This window comes from Podarcis tiliguerta (genome assembly GCF_965153285.1).
Source record: "Podarcis tiliguerta genome assembly, chromosome: 2".
NCBI classification, from domain to species: domain Eukaryota; kingdom Metazoa; phylum Chordata; class Lepidosauria; order Squamata; family Lacertidae; genus Podarcis; species Podarcis tiliguerta.
Genome location: NC_139535.1, coordinates 57,058,054 through 57,076,948, shown reverse-complemented (window position 1 = coordinate 57,076,948; position 18,895 = coordinate 57,058,054). Strand labels below are relative to the sequence as shown.

General features: G+C 44.7%; 1 protein-coding gene across 1 annotated transcript; it reads left to right on the top strand.

Moving 5' to 3' along the window:
- Positions 1–882: 882 nt before the first annotated feature.
- On the top strand, positions 883–15,358 carry UBLCP1 (ubiquitin like domain containing CTD phosphatase 1). The gene is made up of 11 exons (XM_083423686.1): positions 883–961; positions 2,053–2,232; positions 3,173–3,264; positions 4,254–4,339; positions 4,424–4,539; positions 4,798–4,896; positions 6,010–6,047; positions 6,355–6,453; positions 7,336–7,452; positions 12,240–12,367; positions 14,302–15,358. Exons 2-11 carry the CDS (start codon positions 2,079–2,081, stop codon positions 14,327–14,329), a joined length of 957 nt encoding a protein of 318 aa, XP_083279812.1. The 5' UTR covers positions 883–961; positions 2,053–2,078; the 3' UTR covers positions 14,330–15,358.
- The last annotated feature ends 3,537 nt before the right edge of the window (positions 15,359–18,895 follow it).

Genomic DNA, 18,895 nt, shown 5'->3' with positions numbered 1-18,895 from the left:
TCATCCCCGAACTACCAATGAGGACTGCCCCTAGAAATGGAGATATCAAAGATTTAATACTGTCTTGGTTGAGTAACAGCATCCACCCTGAAACGAACAGTAGTAGCAAAGGCAAGATCCTGCTCTCTTTATCCTATTTTATGGACTGGGACCGGCAGGGCATCTGTGAGGGAAATTTAAGCAGACTGGGTGTTTTGCATGAGCGATTTTTGGACAGAAATCCATACCATTCTACCTGACCCACGTCCCAGGTTACTAACTCTGTACTACATTGCAGGGTTAGCATATGGAAAGTTACTTGTAAGTAAGGGCATAATCACACGAAGGCAGCCATCCTAGCGAGGTTTCTGGCAAAACCTGCATATGACCTGCTTGGGTATTAATAAATCGCTGGTGGAAGCTGATATAGAAACTTCTAAAGGGGCTCAAGATCACACGGAAACCTGTAGCTATCGGGACCTTGGTTCTCTGTAGGGTGTCCGTCTGCTTGTGTGTATGTAGGCTATAATTTGGGTCCACCCCGTCTGGGACTAAGACGCAAGAGGGTGAAACGAGCAGGATCTGCTGGAGGCAGTAGGGAGCGACCCTGCAAGCCCTGGTGCTGCCACGGCACCGTCACAACCTACACTGCGGGGCCGTCGGGAGCCCCTCATTCTCTTTGATCTCCCCAAGCAGCCCTATTCCCTGAGCCGCCATGACACGCTCCGAAGGCTCTCACTCCTGCAAGGGGAACTCGGAAATCCCGTCTGTGTGGGTGGAGTGGGGGGAGGGGGAGCCACACGCGAAACCCGGGCTGTCCGCTCTACTTTTTTCCCCTCGCTATATCTCTGTGTTGCCATCTGGCCCCCTCGCCACGTCCAGGTTCCGAGAGCGCGAAGTGCTTCCGGTTCGCGCGGCGCGCGAGCTCCGGTCGCCGGGTTCTGCTTCCGGCGCGGCTGGTTCCTGGGACGCTCTCTTGGGGGTGAGGCGGGGCGGCTGCTCCTCTTTCTTCCTTATGGTCCGGCCGGCGCTCGGCGGGGCTGCGGGAGCCCCTATGGGCGCAGCCCGCAAGTCTTCCAGAGCGGGGCGCCCTCTCCCCCTGCCCCGCCCCTTTCGGGCACCCCAAAGGCCGTGGGTGGCACTCGGGGGGTAAACATGGCTAGCAAGGAGCGCCCTACAACCGCCCCCCCCCCCAGTACCTCCAAGGGTCTGCTAGTGGAAGCGCGAGGCCCGGACCCTGCAGAGGGGGCGGCGATGGTGGAGGGGACCTAATGCAACGCTCCAGACCTCCCTCCCGTGCACACCTGCTGGGAGCGTTTAGGACGCAGCCCTCGGTGCAGCAGGAGCCTGTCTGCGTCCCTTAACCTATATGAATTGCGCAGCGCCTGCCGTTTTACGCAGAAAGGGGCGATGAGCTTCCTCGAAGGGAAGCCCGCCGCCTGGCCCGGCTCCTTTCTCCAGTCCACGTGCAGAAAAGCAAGTAACACCTAGTCATGCCGCTGGAGGATCTAGGCCAGTGTCGCCCACGGCCGGCTTGCAGCAGTGCTGCGGAGTTTCAGGCAAGAGGCTTTCCCAGCCCTGCCTCGAGAGGCCGGGGATTGAAGCGTTCAAGGCACTGTGCTTCTGTTTCTGAGCTGCGGCTCCTTACTGAAGTGGAAGGCTGCAGCTGGCAGAGTTCTGGTCTCCGCACCTCTTAAATATGCAGGAGACCCCCCCCCCCCCAATTAAGAGTTTGGTAATTCTAGTGTTCTGAAACAAGGCAGCACACACGGTTTTTGAAGCTTGCAGATTATCCAGTCAGGTGGCTGGTGTGGACATGAGCAGGTATCCCTTGGAACTGGTGTCTAGTAATGTAATATATTACTGACTTATGTAGCTTTTCCCTTTGCTGAAGTCTCTTGACATATCTTCCAATTTATACAATCTCTTCCAAATTTATACAAAAATGCCACAGATGTGGACCACTAATTTGTTCAAAATGTAGCAGCAGTATTTGTCTGGTTTTCCAAGTAGAAGTGAAAAGAAGTTAAAATGTTAGAATTCTTTTGACAATCATTTCTTCCTTCCCTATAGGTATATTTTGAACATATGTTACAAATATGGCTGTCTCTCTTATTATAAAATGGGGTGGGCAGGAATTTTTGATAACCACCTTGTCAGAAGAAGACACAGTGCTGGATCTCAAGCAGTCCCTCAAAGGACTTACTGGAGTGCTCCCAGAGCGTCAAAAGCTTCTTGGACTTAAAGTAAAAGGTAATATTTATTTCATGCTCCACCTTTCTTTCACTGTTTAGTAGGGTTGCAGAAACAGATGTGGTTGTCAAATTGGCCAGCTGCTAAGGCATATCTGTTGCCTTTTGTCCCAGAGCCACACTTTCTTCTTGCCTGGTCCATGTGTTAAAATTGTCATGGTGGAGAGAAGACTGACTCCTACACTTGGAGTGGGTCAACTTAAGGCTTCCATTGTCCTTAATTTCCTTCTCTCTTTTTCTAGAATGACCCACTCATGTGCTTACACACACTTACAAAGCAAGAATTGAGAATCAGAATATGCAAAACTAATCTGTGTTAAATGATCCGATGTGTGCAGGTGCCAAGGTTTCCCCCAGTCCAGAATTTCTTGCAGGCATCAGGTTGGCCACTGTGAGACTAGGATTCAGCACACTCTTCTAATGTTTTTTATGAATATCAGCAAGTATTAGGTGACCTTCAAAAAATAGGCTAGGGGTTCACTTTTTGTTGTTGACACTGCACTTCCAGGAGGGGGGTGGGAAGCAGAAAGAAAGAAAGAACTCTGGATTGTAACCAGCAAAGTCGTCCTGCTAGCAGAAAGACTTCTGTTTGCTCAGTGGGACTTCCTCTCCTTCTCTCTACATGTGCCCATGCTAAATCTGTTCCAGTGGGTTGCAGGAACCCCTAGAACACATTTGGGGAGGGGAAGGAGAATAAGTTACATCAGGCAGCAGGAGAGAAAATCTTACTCTAGGTTGCCAATATAATATTATACACGTCTACTCAGAAGTAACACTCATTGATCTCAGTGGAATTAACTCACAGGAGAGTGTGCATAGGATCGTAGCCTAAGATCATAAGTTAGTGTTTTAAAATACAAATCAGGTGAAAGGAGAAAGGAACAGCTGCAGAAGAAATCGCTCATTTTTGCTGAGGAATCTGTAATCTGTTTATATTGCAGGCAAGCCAGCAGACAATGATGTTAAGCTTGGATCACTAAAATTGAAACCAAATACTAAAATCATGATGATGGGGACTCGTGAGGAAAGCTTGGTAAAATACTTTTTTCTATTTAAAACACATAAAAACTAATAATTACAGAAAAAATGATTATAATAAAGACCTGTAATTGCTTAGAAATAATGTAGGGTTCATGTGTATGTATGAGAACAAGCAGTGTAATTGATTTTCTGATTAAATGTTAACTGACAAAAAGTTGTTCAAGCCAGAGGTTGGTCTATATGTGGTGTGAACTGAAGGTGTTCCAGGAGGGCAAAGTGCTCATGTGCTCAAATCCGGATTGCAGGTTTCCCACAGCATCTGGTTGGCTGCCAAGAGCAGGATGTTGGACTATATGGGCCATTGGTCTGATCCAGCAGGCTCTTCTTACCTTCTTAAATTCCTTTAACCAATTGATTTTCTACCCTCTTGCCACCAAAATAACTGCATTCTTCCAAAGCAGCCAAGAATGTATAGGTTGTTCACAATTTCTTAATTTGCTTCATCACTGATTCCTCATGTTTATATTTTCCATTTTTGTGGGCTGTCAGCTTGATCAGCCACTTTATTCTCTTTATGTATCCTCTGTAAAAAGTATCCAAACTGGTGCTTTAAGCAGTGTGTGATGTTTAATTCTGAATGTTGCTCTTTGTTTAGACAATGCCTTGGCAAAAAGCAAAAGTACTTTTAAAGGGCAGGGGATGGAAGCAGAAGTATATCTCATTTTGTTTTTCTGTACAAGAACTTTCAAATACAATCGTACCTTGGATCCCAAACGCCCTGGAACGCAAACATTTTGACTCCTGAACGCCGCAAACCTGGAAGTGATTATTCTGGTTTGTGAACATTATTTTGGAACCTGAACATCTGGTGGGGCTTCTGCAGCTTCTGATTGGCTGCAGGATCTTCCTGCGGCCAATCAGTAGCCGCAATTTGGTTTTTGAACATTTTGGAAGTCGAACGGACTTCCAGAACGGATTCTGTTCGACTTCCAAGGTACAATTGTAATAAAATAAGTTTTCGGTGTTTTACTTTTGTTGTAGGAAGATGTCCTTGGGCCACCGCCTGATAATGAAGATGTAGTCAATGATTTTGACATTGAAGAGGAAGTGGTTGAAGTCGAGAATAGGTGAGCTTGTTGTTGAATAGAGAAATAATTGGCTGGCTTATAAATATGCAACAGCTGCATGTCATTTATATTGTTTGTTTTTAGGGAAGAGAATCTGCTGAAAATCTCCCGCAGAGTTAAGGAGTATAAAGTGGAAATATTGAACCCTCCGCGAGAAGGGAAGAAATTGTTGGTCCTGGATGTTGATTATACCCTGTTTGGTAAGTAATGTACTTCATTTTCAAGACATTATTCCCTGGGCCTGGTACCTGCTGATCTCATGGTTCCTGGCAGTAGACCAGAGAGTTGCTCTCTGGGTATAGGTAGGTTCATTTGGGTTCCACTGCAGTCCTGGGTGCTATGCACATGGTCCCTTGAATGGAGTGTAGGTGTATGCCAGAGCACAGGTAAGGAGAAAAGATGCTGGCATTCAAATAAGGTTTTAAATGACTAATATGAACTGGCTGACTTTCTTCTAGACCATAGATCATGTGCAGAGACTGGGCTTGAGCTGATGAGGCCGTATCTGCATGAATTCCTGACATCTGCATACGAAGACTATGATATTGTAATTTGGTGTAAGTTATTTACTTCACAAATTGAAAGTGTTTTCATTATGCCTAGAGATGCATTGCCATTTGTGACGCAGGGATCTCTGCTGGAGATGTTGTGGACTTGATCTGCATCTTTTACGCAGTGCTTGATGCTGAACCTTTCTGTTGTATTACATCTCTCAAGCCAGCAATCATGAGAGGTAGTTTAATGGAGGCTTTAGCCCTCGCGGGACAGTCAGCACAGAACCCCTGTGTGAACGAAAATCAATACTTGATTTAAAATACCCTCCTGAACAACTTGATAAAATACTCTCTGGGGCAAGTACTCTGATTCAGAAAATGGGTTATGAATCCCTGTTGGTCGTAAACATGGGCTAGGATCCAAAGACCTACTTAGGTAATCCAAAGCCTTGGGGATGCCCAGTAGAGTGATTGTGAAACTTTGCCTTGCTTTAAATGAAGTTTGTCAATGCTGCATTGGGACTGTGTGTGCTACTGTAGGAGAAGTTCAAATCAAAGTCTCCCTTGAGTGTTCAGAACTCGTTGCATGGTCCCTGGGATCTAGGACATGAGAAGGAAAACACACTTAATGCCAGCTGTTGAACCACTTTATTTGACACTTCCCATTTGTTTGTGTTTTTGTTGTACAGAAGTAGATCTAATGCTCCCCTCTTCTCCTTGTGTCAAATTGAGTGGTTGAGCAAAGTAATGCTGTATTGCACCCCCCATTGTATTTTAAAAGCTTTTTCTTGTTGATATATTAAACATTGTGTGCTTTTTGTTTCAGCATCTTTACAGTAGTTCACACTTAAAATAAGCCCCAAGGTATCCAGATACCTAAGATAAGCAGAGCTCAGATAAATAGGAATACACACTGTTACAGTGACATGGTGGTAGCATTGGGATTAGAGACTCCCTAGGCAGATTCATGCAATTGTTGGATGAGCTGCTTGCCACGAATATGTGAATGCAGGTGAAACTGAAAAACAGTTCAGATGAGAGGGACTTGCTGCATTGAAAACTAATTTGGAGCCTGCATTCCTGAATAATTAGCTAATACCCAGAATAGGATGACACGGTATTAAAAGATGCCTTGAAAATACTTCACTAGAAAATACTTTGTTTATTCCCTTTCAGCTGCTACCAATATGAAGTGGATTGAAGCTAAAATGAAAGTAAGCCCGATGTGTAAGCTTGTGTGTGTTTTGATTTTCTAGTGTTTTAGAATGTTCTTTGTGTGATCTGCTTCACAAAATGATTCATAGTATTTTAGTCATAGCATGGAACTCTGTTACAAGTGCTAAAATTGGCATGATTAATACTGTGGCTTTGGCCCTAAGTTCCCATGAATGCCTCCCTCCTCTTGTGGAATGCTCCTACTGTTGACATGCAGAAGGAGAGGCAAATTATAGGAGATTGGTAAACTACAGCAGGCGATGAACCTGTGTGCAAAATGTCCTTAGGTATTGTTTTTCATTGCAGGAGCTGGGAGTGAGCACCAATGCAAACTACAAGATAACCTTCATGCTGGATAGTGCGGCCATGATAACTGTGCACACACCAAGACGAGGATTAATTGATGTAAGTGTCCTCTCACCGACCTCTTTTTTCAAGGCAGGAGCACCCACCCATCAGCACCCTGTTCTAAAGATCAGTGTATGCAATTCAGATTTCAGTACAGTCGTACCTTGGAAGTCGAACGTCCAGAAACCAAACCACGGCTTCTGATTAGCTGCAGGAAGCTCCTGCAGCCAGTCGGAAGCTGCAGAAGCCCCATCGGACATTCGGCTTCCAAAAATAGTTTGCAAACCAGAACAGTCACTTCCGGATTTGCGGCATTTGGGAGCCAAAACGTTCGAGAACTAAGCTGTTCGAAAACCAAGATATGACTGTATGTTAAAATATGGAATAGGTTCATCACACTAAGAGCAACAGTTCTAAGAGATCTGATTGGCTTTTTGCCACCTGTTGAAGACTCCTCTTTCAACAAATGTTCCAGATATTTTTATCCCAATTGGTATCTGCACCCGATTTGAAATAGTTCTTATATATGCAATTGTTATTTGGGTTTATGGAATTGTGAAATTGCTTTGAGTCACTCCATAGGAGGTGGTTCATACACAAAATTAAGAAGTAAGCATGCCAAGCCATACATATAAAAGAAATACAGCTTGGCTTGCTTGCTGTGCTGGCTGGAGAAACAAGGACTTTCTGCACCAGAATGGGTTGTATCCAGTGAAGTTCTCCTGTTTACTCAAGAGCTTCCCCCACTGCTACAGGACTTTCTCCCTTCTTCCTGGGTGCTCCCACACCTTCTCCCAAATCTGTTCTGTGGTGTTCCCCATCCTTCAGGAGCACCTTTCTGCAAATAATCTTTATACAGTAAAAGCAGAATACTAATGGTAAATTCTGTTGTTGAAATGCTGTTTCACTTGAGGTTTTCTTACAACTTTACATCTACAGGTGAAACCCTTGGGTGTCATATGGGGCAAATTTTCAGAGTTTTACAGCAAGAAAAATACTATTATGTTTGATGACATTGGACGAAATTTTCTTATGAACCCACAAAACGGACTAAAGGTAATGTTTAGCGTTCTTTTATAAATGCCAGCTTACCTAGTATGGGTTGTTAGGGGAGGGGGAATACATCTGGTAGGGGAGAGGTCATGCTCCTTCTGGGGTTGTTTATCCACCTTCGCTCCTCACTCCGCACTCAGCTCTCACCTGTGGCTCCTTGAAGTTGTCCACATGTGACAGTGCCCACAGCCCAGCTAATGTCTTGACTAAACCAGGTGAGGTAGCCAGTGGGTCTCAAACCCTCAGTGAGTTAGGGACTTCCCCTGCATATGAAGACAGGCTGTGGCCGATTGAGCGGATGAGACTGAGAGTGGGTCCATTTTCTCTCGAGATTGAAGGATGCCAACAGCCTAGAGGAAGAAAACTCAAGTGGGTTGAAATTTGGGAAATGGTGCCAATGGAATGGGTCTTTGATCCTGTTTGCACTACTGCTGGTTGGGTGGCAGGTCACTGTTGTACCAACATGCCAGTATCTGTATTCCTCACTGCGCCCCATCTTGATTGCAGCACTTCCCACGTTGTTGTACGGAAAGAATTACTCTTCGAATGAATATTTTCTATTGTTTGTGCAGACCTTCCCTTTCTTCACAGCTCCATGCACACATTTCAGCTTTTGGATTTCAGCCATTATTTGGAATTGCTTTGACCTCGGAAGTTGTGCCACTCACCCTTTGGGATTATCATATATTTGTGATCTCGGATCATCCTGCAAGGAGCTGAGAGCCAATGTTTCTGGCTTCACAATCAGCCTATGAGGCAGCTCAAACTGAGAGAGCCTGACTTTCCAAAGATACTAGATAAAGTTAAAAGCCAAGTTAGCGTTTGAATTTCTCTTATCCAGCCCTGCCACTCTGGCCACTGCACCGCATCGTTCCTATGATAAAGCACTCATAATAGCTACAATGGTCTTTGGAAGCTTCCCCACCCCACCCCTCGTCATGCCCCAGGGCATGGGAAGACAAGATGTTTTGTAGTGATCTGGCAGTTGCTTATCAAAGTTTTGATGGGGTATTTAAGAGTGCTAGAAATAAGTTGTCTGCAAAAATGTAGGCAATTTGTGCTTTAGTACCTAGACCAAATGGACGCGGGTGGCGCTGTGGGTTAAAGCCTCAGTGCCTAGGGCTTGCCGATCAAAAGGTCGGCGGTTCGAATCCCCGCGGCGGGGTGCGCTCCCGCTGTTCGGTCCCAGCACCTGCCAACCTAGCAGTTCGAAAGCACTCTCGGGTGCAAGTAGATAAATAGGGACCGCTTACTAGCAGGAAGGTAAACGGCGTTTCCGTGTGCGGCTCTGGCTCGCCAGAGCAGCGATGTCACGCTGGCCACGTGACCCAGAAGTGTCTTCGGACAGCGCTGGCCCTTGGCCTCTTTGAGTGAGATGGGCGCACAACCCTAGAGTCTGTCAAGACTGGCCCGTACGGGCAGGGGTACCTTTACCTAGACCAAAGGTATAATGTAAAATAATGGAAATTTGAAGACATAGTGTTTAGCATTCATACTATAAGGTGCTTAGGGTGTGTCCAAAGCATTTCACATTATCTCAGTAGCTGATTCCTGCCAGGTAGTACTGTCATCCCCATATTGCAGGCAGACATGTGCTTACATAACCACTTGTCTAAGGCCAGTTAGTTGATGACAGGCAAGAGTTAAATAAGGAGCTTCGCATCTCAGTCTCTTACTCAGGAGCCCTGTGTATGCCTACTCAGACGTAGGTATTTAGACCAATAGAACTTGCTCCATAGTAAGACGTAGGTATTTAGACCAATAGAACTTGCTCCATAGCATCTTAACTGCTAATCTGCAGTGGCCTTCCTATTTATACCATTGTGTTGCCAGTGGTAACTATTTTCCCTTTTTATGACATCAGTGGGCATATACAAGGTGGCAGCAGAATATTGTTGCTTTTGCTGTAATGCACCAGTGGCAGAGGCCTCTGTAGGGACCTGTCAGAAGTATTAACGACCACGAGAGAAATGTGGCCTGAATGAACGGAAGGGACAGGATGTACCCATTCTGAAATGGTTGTCAACAAAGTTACATGTCAGTGTCTCTTCTTTTTCCGCCCCTGCCTCCCAAACATCTCAGTGTTTTTGGAAAATGTTTGTCCTGGAAAAGACATCTGGCTCTTGTGGTACAAGCGTTGCCCTTTGTAAAGTCTCTCTGCTTCTTGAGAAATGGTGACAGATGAGTGGAAATTGCTTTAAAAGTGCTGTTCAACTAGATGGAGGCTTGATGGAGTGCACCGCTGACAGAGCGGTATCATTGCCTCCCCCTGGGAAAAGAGAGCCGGTGTGCTGCAGCTCAGACTTTTATTGACAGCAAGACAAATTGGAGGTGACCGTTTATGAGAAATGCTGCTGTAAAAGGAATCGAGATCAGATGTTCTACCAGAGGCAACAGAATTTAATCAGCCATTCCACATGGGATTAACTTATTGTCCGCAGGCCTTTGATAAATGTGACAAGTGGTGCTTGGAATGAGCTTTAGAAGCCTCTCAGAAGGACGTGGTCCCCACTGTAGACTACGGTGACAAAGATAACAGCAATTGTCTCTCCAGCTTAGTTTTTGTGTACCTAGCAATGAAATATGCACAGAGTGCTCTTTATTTCCTCTTGGACAGAGTTCTGGGATAAACTGAAGCCTGAAACAATGTGCTGTCTGGCAGAGCGCATGCTTTGCTTATGGAATGACCCAATTCAGTCCCTGCCATCTCCAGTCAAAAGGGTCTTAGGTGGTAGTGCTGTGGAAGAGTGCTGCCCTGGCTTTTGGCAGCCACTGCCACTCAAGAGTAGATAATAGAGGTTATGCTGCAGTTTTGGCCTCTCTTACCTTGGAGTAAGCACCATTGAATTCAGTAAGACTTCTGAGTAGACACGGTTAGGATTTTTGCCGTTAGCTCAGTATATTGTATTAATTTACATGGCCCTTAACAATTTTGGTTCAGGATACCTTAAGGACTGACTGTTTCCTTATATCTCTACCTGATCCCTGAGATTTTCATGGGAGTCTCTGTTGGTGATCCCCATGATGCAGATGCATGCCTCATATCGACCAGCAGCTATGCACCCAGTAGTGTAGTTCCAACTGTGGAACTCCCTCCCAGATGAGATAATCTAGCAGTCCTCCTCTCCCTATTGAATTTCAGGCACTTGATGACCTTTCTATCCCAGCATGCTTTTGATTGCCATGTGAGTGCTATTTTACTTTTTTTTTAGCTGTGGTTGTTATTTTAAGCTTCTTATTATATGACAGGTGCATTTTTTATTGATCTGCAAACTGCTTAGAGGCTATCTGTGGTGAAAATAAGTTATGAGTGTGTCACACTTTCTGATACCCTTATAATTTCTAAGATTTCAGGTTGGGGTCTTAGCATGTAACTAAGCTGAAGTATGTAGAACTGAGACAATCACATATTCATCCCCTGTCCTCTTCTTCTGTTTCCCTTGTGTCACATTTTCAGTTGTAAGCTCCTCAGGGCAGAGGGCCAGGTTCTTGTACTCTGTAAATAGATAACTAGATAGATAGTAATCTTAATGGAGGATGCCTGGGATAAGATCTTAGATCTTCTGCACCCAAAGTGTGTGATCTGTTACTGGGTAAAAGGCATACCTGTTGCCTTTGTAGCTTTAAAGTTTGCTGTGTAAATTTCACTAACTGTCGTAGTAGTGATTAGTCACAGTCAAGCTTCCAATCAGGGTACTTGACAGGGTACTCTCCATTGGGAAACAGCAGTTGACAGTGCTGAGTAGGTTTTTTAGTGGATGAATGCATGCTGCGTATTTTCTTTCCGCAATGGGAGACTGTAGTTCTTAAGACCGGAAGAAACACCATTCTTTGTATATAGGCCCTAGAAGAGAGGGCTGCATTTGGGAGACTGCCTTCCTTCCTGGCAAACGAGATCAAGAGAAGCCAGCCCTGCCTTGTAGAAACACAGCACAGTTCTTATGATGATGGCAGGGAGAGGAGTAGAATGTCATGTAGAGGTCGATGCTGGAGGACTGGAGGTGCTGGCAGCAGTGGATTAGGAGGTGGGAGGGAAAGAAGCAAGATCTGCAGTTGTGAAGTGAGACCACTTCTCACCACCCTCTGACTTTTTAAATGTGTGGACATACTGATGTATCTGCCTATGGCGACACTGCAGTAGAAAAATTACATGTTTTACTTTTAGAGTGGCTTTGCATTTAAGTGACATTGTATGAATAATTGTACGTGAATAGTCATCTTCATGTTTCCCCATATAATAACCTCCTTGTATAATAGATAGAAGCCATAATGTAAATTCTCAAAATACAGCTTGCCTGTGTTGTGAGTTCATGTTCATATGGAGGCCTGATTGGCTCTTTGAAGTAAAAAGAGCTTTTGCTAGTTTGTTTTTAGCAGTAAGTATCCTGCAACAAGGAGAATGTTGCCCTTGAGTTCAGCAGCTGCTATGCTGCGATGTAAGTTGCTAGAAGCAACTCAGTAGTTCATAAAAACATTATTTGCAAATACTCTGAAAGGTTGATTGTTTGAGCTACTGCGTGGATATGAATAGGACATGGGGGAAGGACAAAGTCGATTTGCAAATAATACTTTGGGCTTTTAGAGTACATTGCAGGTCTCTGCAAGAAGGGAGGGGTGGAGCCTGCCTGGCAAGTAGAATGGAACCAGAGAACTGAGCCAAAGGGTCATGTTCTTAGACAGGTTCTTGCAATATTATCTGCTCAACAGATGCTAGCATGTTAAGTTTGGGTATGTTCTCTATTTTTCTCTTTAAGATATGTATTATTTACACCTGGTTTCTTTCTCAACAGATAAAACCCTTCATGAAAGCACATTTAAACAGAGATAAGGATAAAGAGCTTTTAAAACTTACTCAGTATCTCAAGGAAATAGCAAAATTAGACGACTTTTTGGAGTTGAACCACAAACACTGGGAAAGGTAAGGATGAAATGCTGTTCTTGTTCAGCATTGTGCTTCAACAATATCAAATTTTGCTTCTGGCCCAATCTGAACTGATAGCAACTCCATTAGCAGAGGTGCCTGAATTAGTGTCGGTTCAATTTGTTAGCATTTTGTGTATGATTTTTTCATATGCAAATGTTTAGGAAAGTGACAAAGACAATACCATGGCAGGGTGGGATCACCATAAAAACACAGTAGCCTTATGTCTGCAACCAGGGCATTCCTAGTTACATATAAAACAAATAGTCCCAATGACCTTGGTGGAATTTACTTGCTGACTCAGGCTAGAGAAGTCTCTGCGTCTCAAAATTCTGCTAGCTGCATGCATTGTACGTGGCTTGGCAGTCTTGGCTCTGTACTTGAGACTTAACTGCAGTTGACTCCAATGAAAATGCATACCAAGCATTTTCACTTGGAGAAGGAGCTAACATTAAGGCATTTTCCTTGAGAACTGGACCATAGCTCCTCCTTAAGACAGAATGCTTCTAAATTTTGGACCACCAAAGTTTCTATTCCTTTTCCCATTTTGGTATGAAGGATTTGACCTTAGGGATCTCGGTTAGATCTCTGTATTTTTATGTATAGGTAAAAGGTTCAGGTAAAGGACCGCTGGACGGTTAAGGTAAAAGGTGTTTCCGTGCGCTCTGGCTTCTGTCACTGTTTTCCGTTGCGCCAGAAGCGGTTTAGACAGGTGGGCCACATTATTATGTATACAGGAGGGTTGAATTCTGAACCAGCTCTACTTTTTAAAGTCTCTTTGTAGGTGGAGTGTGCAACATTTTTACTTTAGAGCAGGTGTGCCTGACATAAAGTAATGCAGCCTTCTCCATCCCTGTAGGTGATGTTAAGGCTCCAACTCCCATCAAACCCAGCCAGCATGGCCAATAGACAGGAGTGATGGGAGGTGTAGTATAAAATACCATGTTGGAGAAGGCTTTGTGAATAGACGAACCATTCAGGACTATGAAACCAGCACTAGGCTGTAGTTTGGAAGGCATCTGTGCTATCGGCAAGGGGTTGATCTTTTGAGTCCTGCAAACTGACTGGTGTTCAGTCCAGATCTATGTGCTGTGTTCGCTATTGAGATCACCTCCTGATAAATTTTATATTTACTTCGACATTTATTTGTTGGAAGCTAAGAAATTAGAGGCAAGAAGTTGCTATTGGTCAGTAGACATTAAAAGTGCATCTGGGGTAATCGGCTGTAGATGTGTGACTCACACCTGCTCTGCAAAGCAATATTATCTGGACTTAATGGCTCTAGCACATTTTAATCAGGCTGTGGTTAGAAAATGCCCAGCACTTCACTCAAAGTCGTGAGTGTGAACATCCACATTCATCTTACAACGTACTTTCTTATGCCACAGTTGCTAAAGTAACTGATAACTCCTGATAACACATGCTCAAGGCATGAACCTGAGCAATTTGGACATGATTTAGACACTTTAATAATTTGCCCTCTTTTTGAGTGCGTACTTCTTTCCCCCACCAGCTGTAAATTTCAGAATGCTATTTAGACAGCTCAGTCCAGATCTTTTGAGAGAATTTTTTAATGCCCAAAGGTTTGTTTTACTGGTTGGATCTTAACAACGAATGAAAGATTTGTGCTGGTATTTTAGAATATTAATGTGCTACTGCTGAAAAATGCTCTCTTAAAATTCTAGGGCATATGAGCAGTGCATATTGCCTAACTCTTTTTATAATTGATTTATTTACTCCTGCTACCCATCAAGACTACAACTATTTCAGTAGAGGAGGTGCTGAAAGATGAAGAAGTAAACTAGGATAGTACTATGAATGCTTTCAGAACATTGAGAATTTATTGTACCAGTAATTCCATATGTTTTAAATGCACACCCTGTGTATGTTGAATCCTGTTATAAATGTTTTATTTTTGGCTTTTTCTTCAGGTACCTTTCAAAGAAACAAGGACAGTAGCTTTATTTTGTGACATTGAAACCAGGCGGAACATAGAGACCCTTTGACCTTTCCTCTTGTGTAAGCTAGAATAAAGTAGTGCTGGACACTGACTTAACCACCCGAACAACCGCTTATACTTGGTCTTCCCGTTGGTTTGCTCTAGGTCTCTCTGTCTCTCTTCTGAAGATCGCCACTAACAACCGAAAGGGAAAATCATTTGCTTTCCCCTTCCTCCCTTGCATTTATCTCTGGGGTTACTATTAAAAAAAGCAATGTCATTTGTACTGCTACTGTAGTATCCCCAAAACTTTAAAGACCACATTGTTTGGAAATGGGGTGGAAACCCCCCAACATTCAGACCAAAAAGAAGAGGAAAATCCCCCAACCCAGATATTTACTATGGAGCCAGTTTGTTTTTTCTGCATTCTCAGTTCTAGAAACCATTTCCCCTTCCCTGTTTATGGTATTTAAGTCTATGAACTATAAGATGTCAAATTATGTATTAGTATGTCAAGTGTTCCTTTTGTACAAAACAGTTTTAAGGATGGAAAGCACCACTAGAGGGCAAAGATGCCTTCATATGTGGATTGTGATAATAAAACTGTTATGACTGGAGAGAAGAGGAGGGATTTGAAAACGAAACCTTTTAATGCTTGGTTGAAAAGCATTTTTTTTTTTTTTTTGTTTAACAACAACAAAATCTAACCAGAGTAAAGGTTTAGACCTGAAAAGAGCTAAGAGCCTAATTCCTTAAAGCATGAACATTAGCTGTTCTGTTCTTGTTAAATCTTGTCAGGATACAAGCTCTTTTACTGGCAATATTCAGCCACAGCTGTTCTAAAGTGTCACTTGTGCTGCTTCAACCTGCACTGTGGAAGTGTGATGCGCCTGCTGTCTCGCATTGCCGACAGTCCCTTGTCATGCCATTCTTGTATTTGAAAGCAGATCGCTCCTTTCAAATAAAGATAGCATATATTGTTCTTAAGGAACTATAGCAGGTCTGCTAATAATAATGATAATAATAATAATAAATGCCTTTTCTTAAAACCTGTGTTCCATTGTTTTCTCAAGCTTCAATACAAACAAGGCCATGAGTCTCATTCTCTACCGACTGAACTATCCATGCCCTGTACTTATGCCACTTTTGATTCCTGATTGGATGTATAACAAAGTATGCTGTGTGTATGTGGTTTGCTTCCACTATCCACTAGGGCTCTCCCAGTTTGTTTTGGGCCCCACTCATCAAGCAGGCCACACGCTGGATCTGATCTTTGGGGCTGGCATAGATGTGATCATGCTCCCCCCTGTGGAAGTGCCATGGTCTGATCACTACGCTCTGAAAGCCAAGATTGACTTCCCGCTCCTCCCCTGCTCAGGTGGCGAACCTATTTGGGCTCGTCCGCGAAAACAGATGGATCCTGATAGATTCTGACAAGCCTTGCGGGACACTGCTCCTCCTGGCGACTCATTAGATGACCTTATTGAGGACTGGAATAACCGGCTCTTGGCAGCCATTGATGAGATCGCGCCTAAGCGCCCTCTGCGACCCTGTCGAAACCGGGCCCCTTGGTTTACTGAGGAGCTCCGGAAAATGAAGCGGGATATCAGACGGCTAGGGCGAGTATGGCGACGAAGTCGTGACGGAGCCTCAAGAACATCTTATAGGACGCTTATGAAAGCCTATGAGATGGCTATGAAAGCTGCTAAGAAATCTTACTTTGCAGCTTCCATTGCATCCGCTAGCTCTCGCCCGGCACAACTTTTTAGAATAATTAGATCAATAACGTCCTTAGGAGGACAACCAAATTTAAGCACAAATTCGACCCACAGCTGTGAGGCATTTGCGAGCTTTTTTGCGGAGAAAGTCCTGTTGCTCCGCCGTGACCTCCCTGCCAATTTAGATACAGTGATTGAACTGGAGGCCCCTCGACTGACTTCAGGTCCAGTTTTGGACCATTTCGATTGGATAATCCCTGCTGATGTGGATAGATTCCTCCAAGTTGGTAGGCCCACCACCTGCCTCCTTGATCCGTGCCCATCTTGGCTGATTAGGGAGTGTCCAGATGTTGCGCGGACCCCCCTGATTGAAATTATCAATTTGTCCCTTGACACGGGGACATTCCCAGGGGAACTGAAGGAAGCAGTAGTGTGTCCACTCTTAAAGAAAACTTCATTAGATCCCTTAGACCTATCCAATTACTGCCCAGTTTCAAATCTTCCATATCTGGGTAAGGTAATTGACAGAGCGGTTGCTGAACAGCTTGGTAGGTTTCTGGAGGAAACATCGGCTTTAGATCCATTTCAGTCCGGTTTCCGTCCTGGTTTTGGGACCGAGACGGCTCTGGTTGCCCTAACAGATGATCTCCATAGACAACTGGATCGAGGCGAGTCAGGACTGCTGATCCTTTTAGATTTGTCAGCAGCCTCTGACATGGTCGATCATGATCTTCTGGACCACCGCCTCGCAGATGTGGGGATACAGGGCAAAGCCCGTAACTGGCTGTGCTCTTTTATCTCTGGTTGGGGACAGAGGGTGGCACTAGGGAGGGAAATGTCATTGCGCCACTCCTTGGTGTGTGGAGTGCCGCAGGGCACAATTCTCTCCCCAATGCTTTTTAACATCTTTATGAGCCCCCTTGCCCAGATTATCTGGAGCTTTGGGCTGGGCTGTCACCAATACGCTGATGACACTTAGCTCTATCTGCTGATGGATGGCCACACCAACTCGGCCCCGAATACACTGACCAGATGCTTGGAAGCTGTGGCTGGATGGTTTCGTGGGAGCCGATTGAAACTAAATCCTTCGAAGACAGAGGTCCTATGGCTGGGTCAGGATGGCATGGGGATGAGGGACCAACTCCCTTCTCTTGCGGGGGCCCAATTAGTGCCATTGCCTTCCGTTAAGAGTTTGGGTGTAATACCCTTGACGCCTCCCTTTCCATGGAGGCACAAGTTACAGCAACAGCCAAGGCAACATTTTTCCACCTTCGCCGCATCAAGCAGTTGGTCCCTTACCTTTCCCGCCCTGACCTGGCCACAGTGATCCATGCGATGGTCATCTCCAGGCTTGGCTACTGTAATTCGCTCTACGCGGGGCTGTCCTTGAAGCTGACCCAGAAACTCCAGAGGGTGCAGAATGCTGCAGTGAGGCTCCTCACAGGGTCTCTGCCATGGGAGCATATCCACCCAGTGCTTTTCAAGCTGCACTGGCTCCCGGTGGAGTACAGGGTCAGATTTAAGGTGCTGCTTTTGACCTTTAAAGCTCTTCGCGGCCTAGGACCCTCGTACCTACGGGACCGCCTCTCCCGGTATACCCCATGGAGAGCCTCAAGGTCCGTAAATAGCAACACCCTAGTGGTGCCAGGCCCTAAGGAAGTTAGATTGGCTTCAACCAGAGCCAGGGCCTTTTCAGCTCTGGCTCCAGTCTGGTGGAACGCTCTGCCTCATGAGACCAGGGCCCTGCAGGATCTGATTTCTTTCCGCAGGGCCTGTAAGACAGAGTTGTTTCGCCTGGCCTTTGGCTTGGAGCCAATTTGATACCCTCCCTCTCTTTTTTTTCTTTCCTTCTCCTGCGATGAGGCTACATTTTAATATTATAATATTTCAATATTTTAATGTTGTATTTTAATTTTGTTTTTAAGTTGTAATCATTCAACTTGTTTTTATTATTGCTTGTAAGCCGCTCTGAGCCCGGCCTTGGCTGGGGAGGGCGGGGTATAAATAAAAAAAAATATTATTATTATTATTATTATCCAGAGGGTTTAAGAGGGTTTGGAATGGATTTTAGTCCTTATATCTGCTAATATAGCGTCTCTGGTGGAAAGTCCCACTTCAGTTGTAAAAATGTTCACCTTCTATTCCGGGCTTCCTCAACCTCTGCCCTCCAGATGTTTTGAGACTACAATTCCCATCACCCCTGACCACTGGTCCTCCTAGCTAAGGATCATGGGAGTTGTAGGCCAAAAACATCTGGAGGCCAAGGTTGAGGAAGCCTGTTCCATTCTTTAGAGCTACTGAGAAGCTGAATATGTTCTCAAGGTGTGTTTTATAGGACTATTCAATAGGCATTGCAGGCATAACAGATAACTTCACAGAGTAATTACAGTTTCTTGCTCAACTCAAATTTGCATCATTTAGTAAAAGGTGGAAGAGAATCCTTCGTTGCAGTGAGGAAATTACTTGGAAGCAGTGAACGAGTAACTTCGTTATGCACAATTCAGGTGCCCATTCTTAAGCAGTGACCATACTGGGCAGCTTTATGACGGGGCACTTCAAATGTTTGAGGAATGAGCTTAGTTGTACTATCACCAAACATCCATTCTCATTCTGTTCCACTGGCAAATCCAAATGCTTTGGAGGTTTTAGCAGTGCAGATGCTCCACACTGTGTATGTACAGAGACCTCCACATCTGCATGAAGCATGGATGCCTTAACTTAAATGCAAGTTCTCTAAGCATGTGGTGAGGCCTTACTTGGTCCCTCAGAACTACTAGACCTGACCAAAAGTCATGAACCTTTTTAAACTGGCCAGATTCTTGCCTACTTCAGTGTGGTTCTGCCAGAGGAACCAGAAGCACATTAATC

What these genes read in the sequence shown, in the direction of transcription:
- UBLCP1 (XM_083423686.1), top strand. Translation starts at nt 2,079, where the DNA reads ATGGCTGTCTCTCTTATTATAAAATGGGGTGGGCAGGAATTTTTGATA. An exon ending in TCTTGGACTTAAAGTAAAAG is followed by an intron (nt 2,233 to 3,172) that starts GTAATATTTATT and finishes TTTATATTGCAG; the next exon opens with GCAAGCCAGCAGACAATGAT. An exon ending in TGTTGATTATACCCTGTTTG is followed by an intron (nt 4,540 to 4,797) that starts GTAAGTAATGTA and finishes ACTTTCTTCTAG; the next exon opens with ACCATAGATCATGTGCAGAG.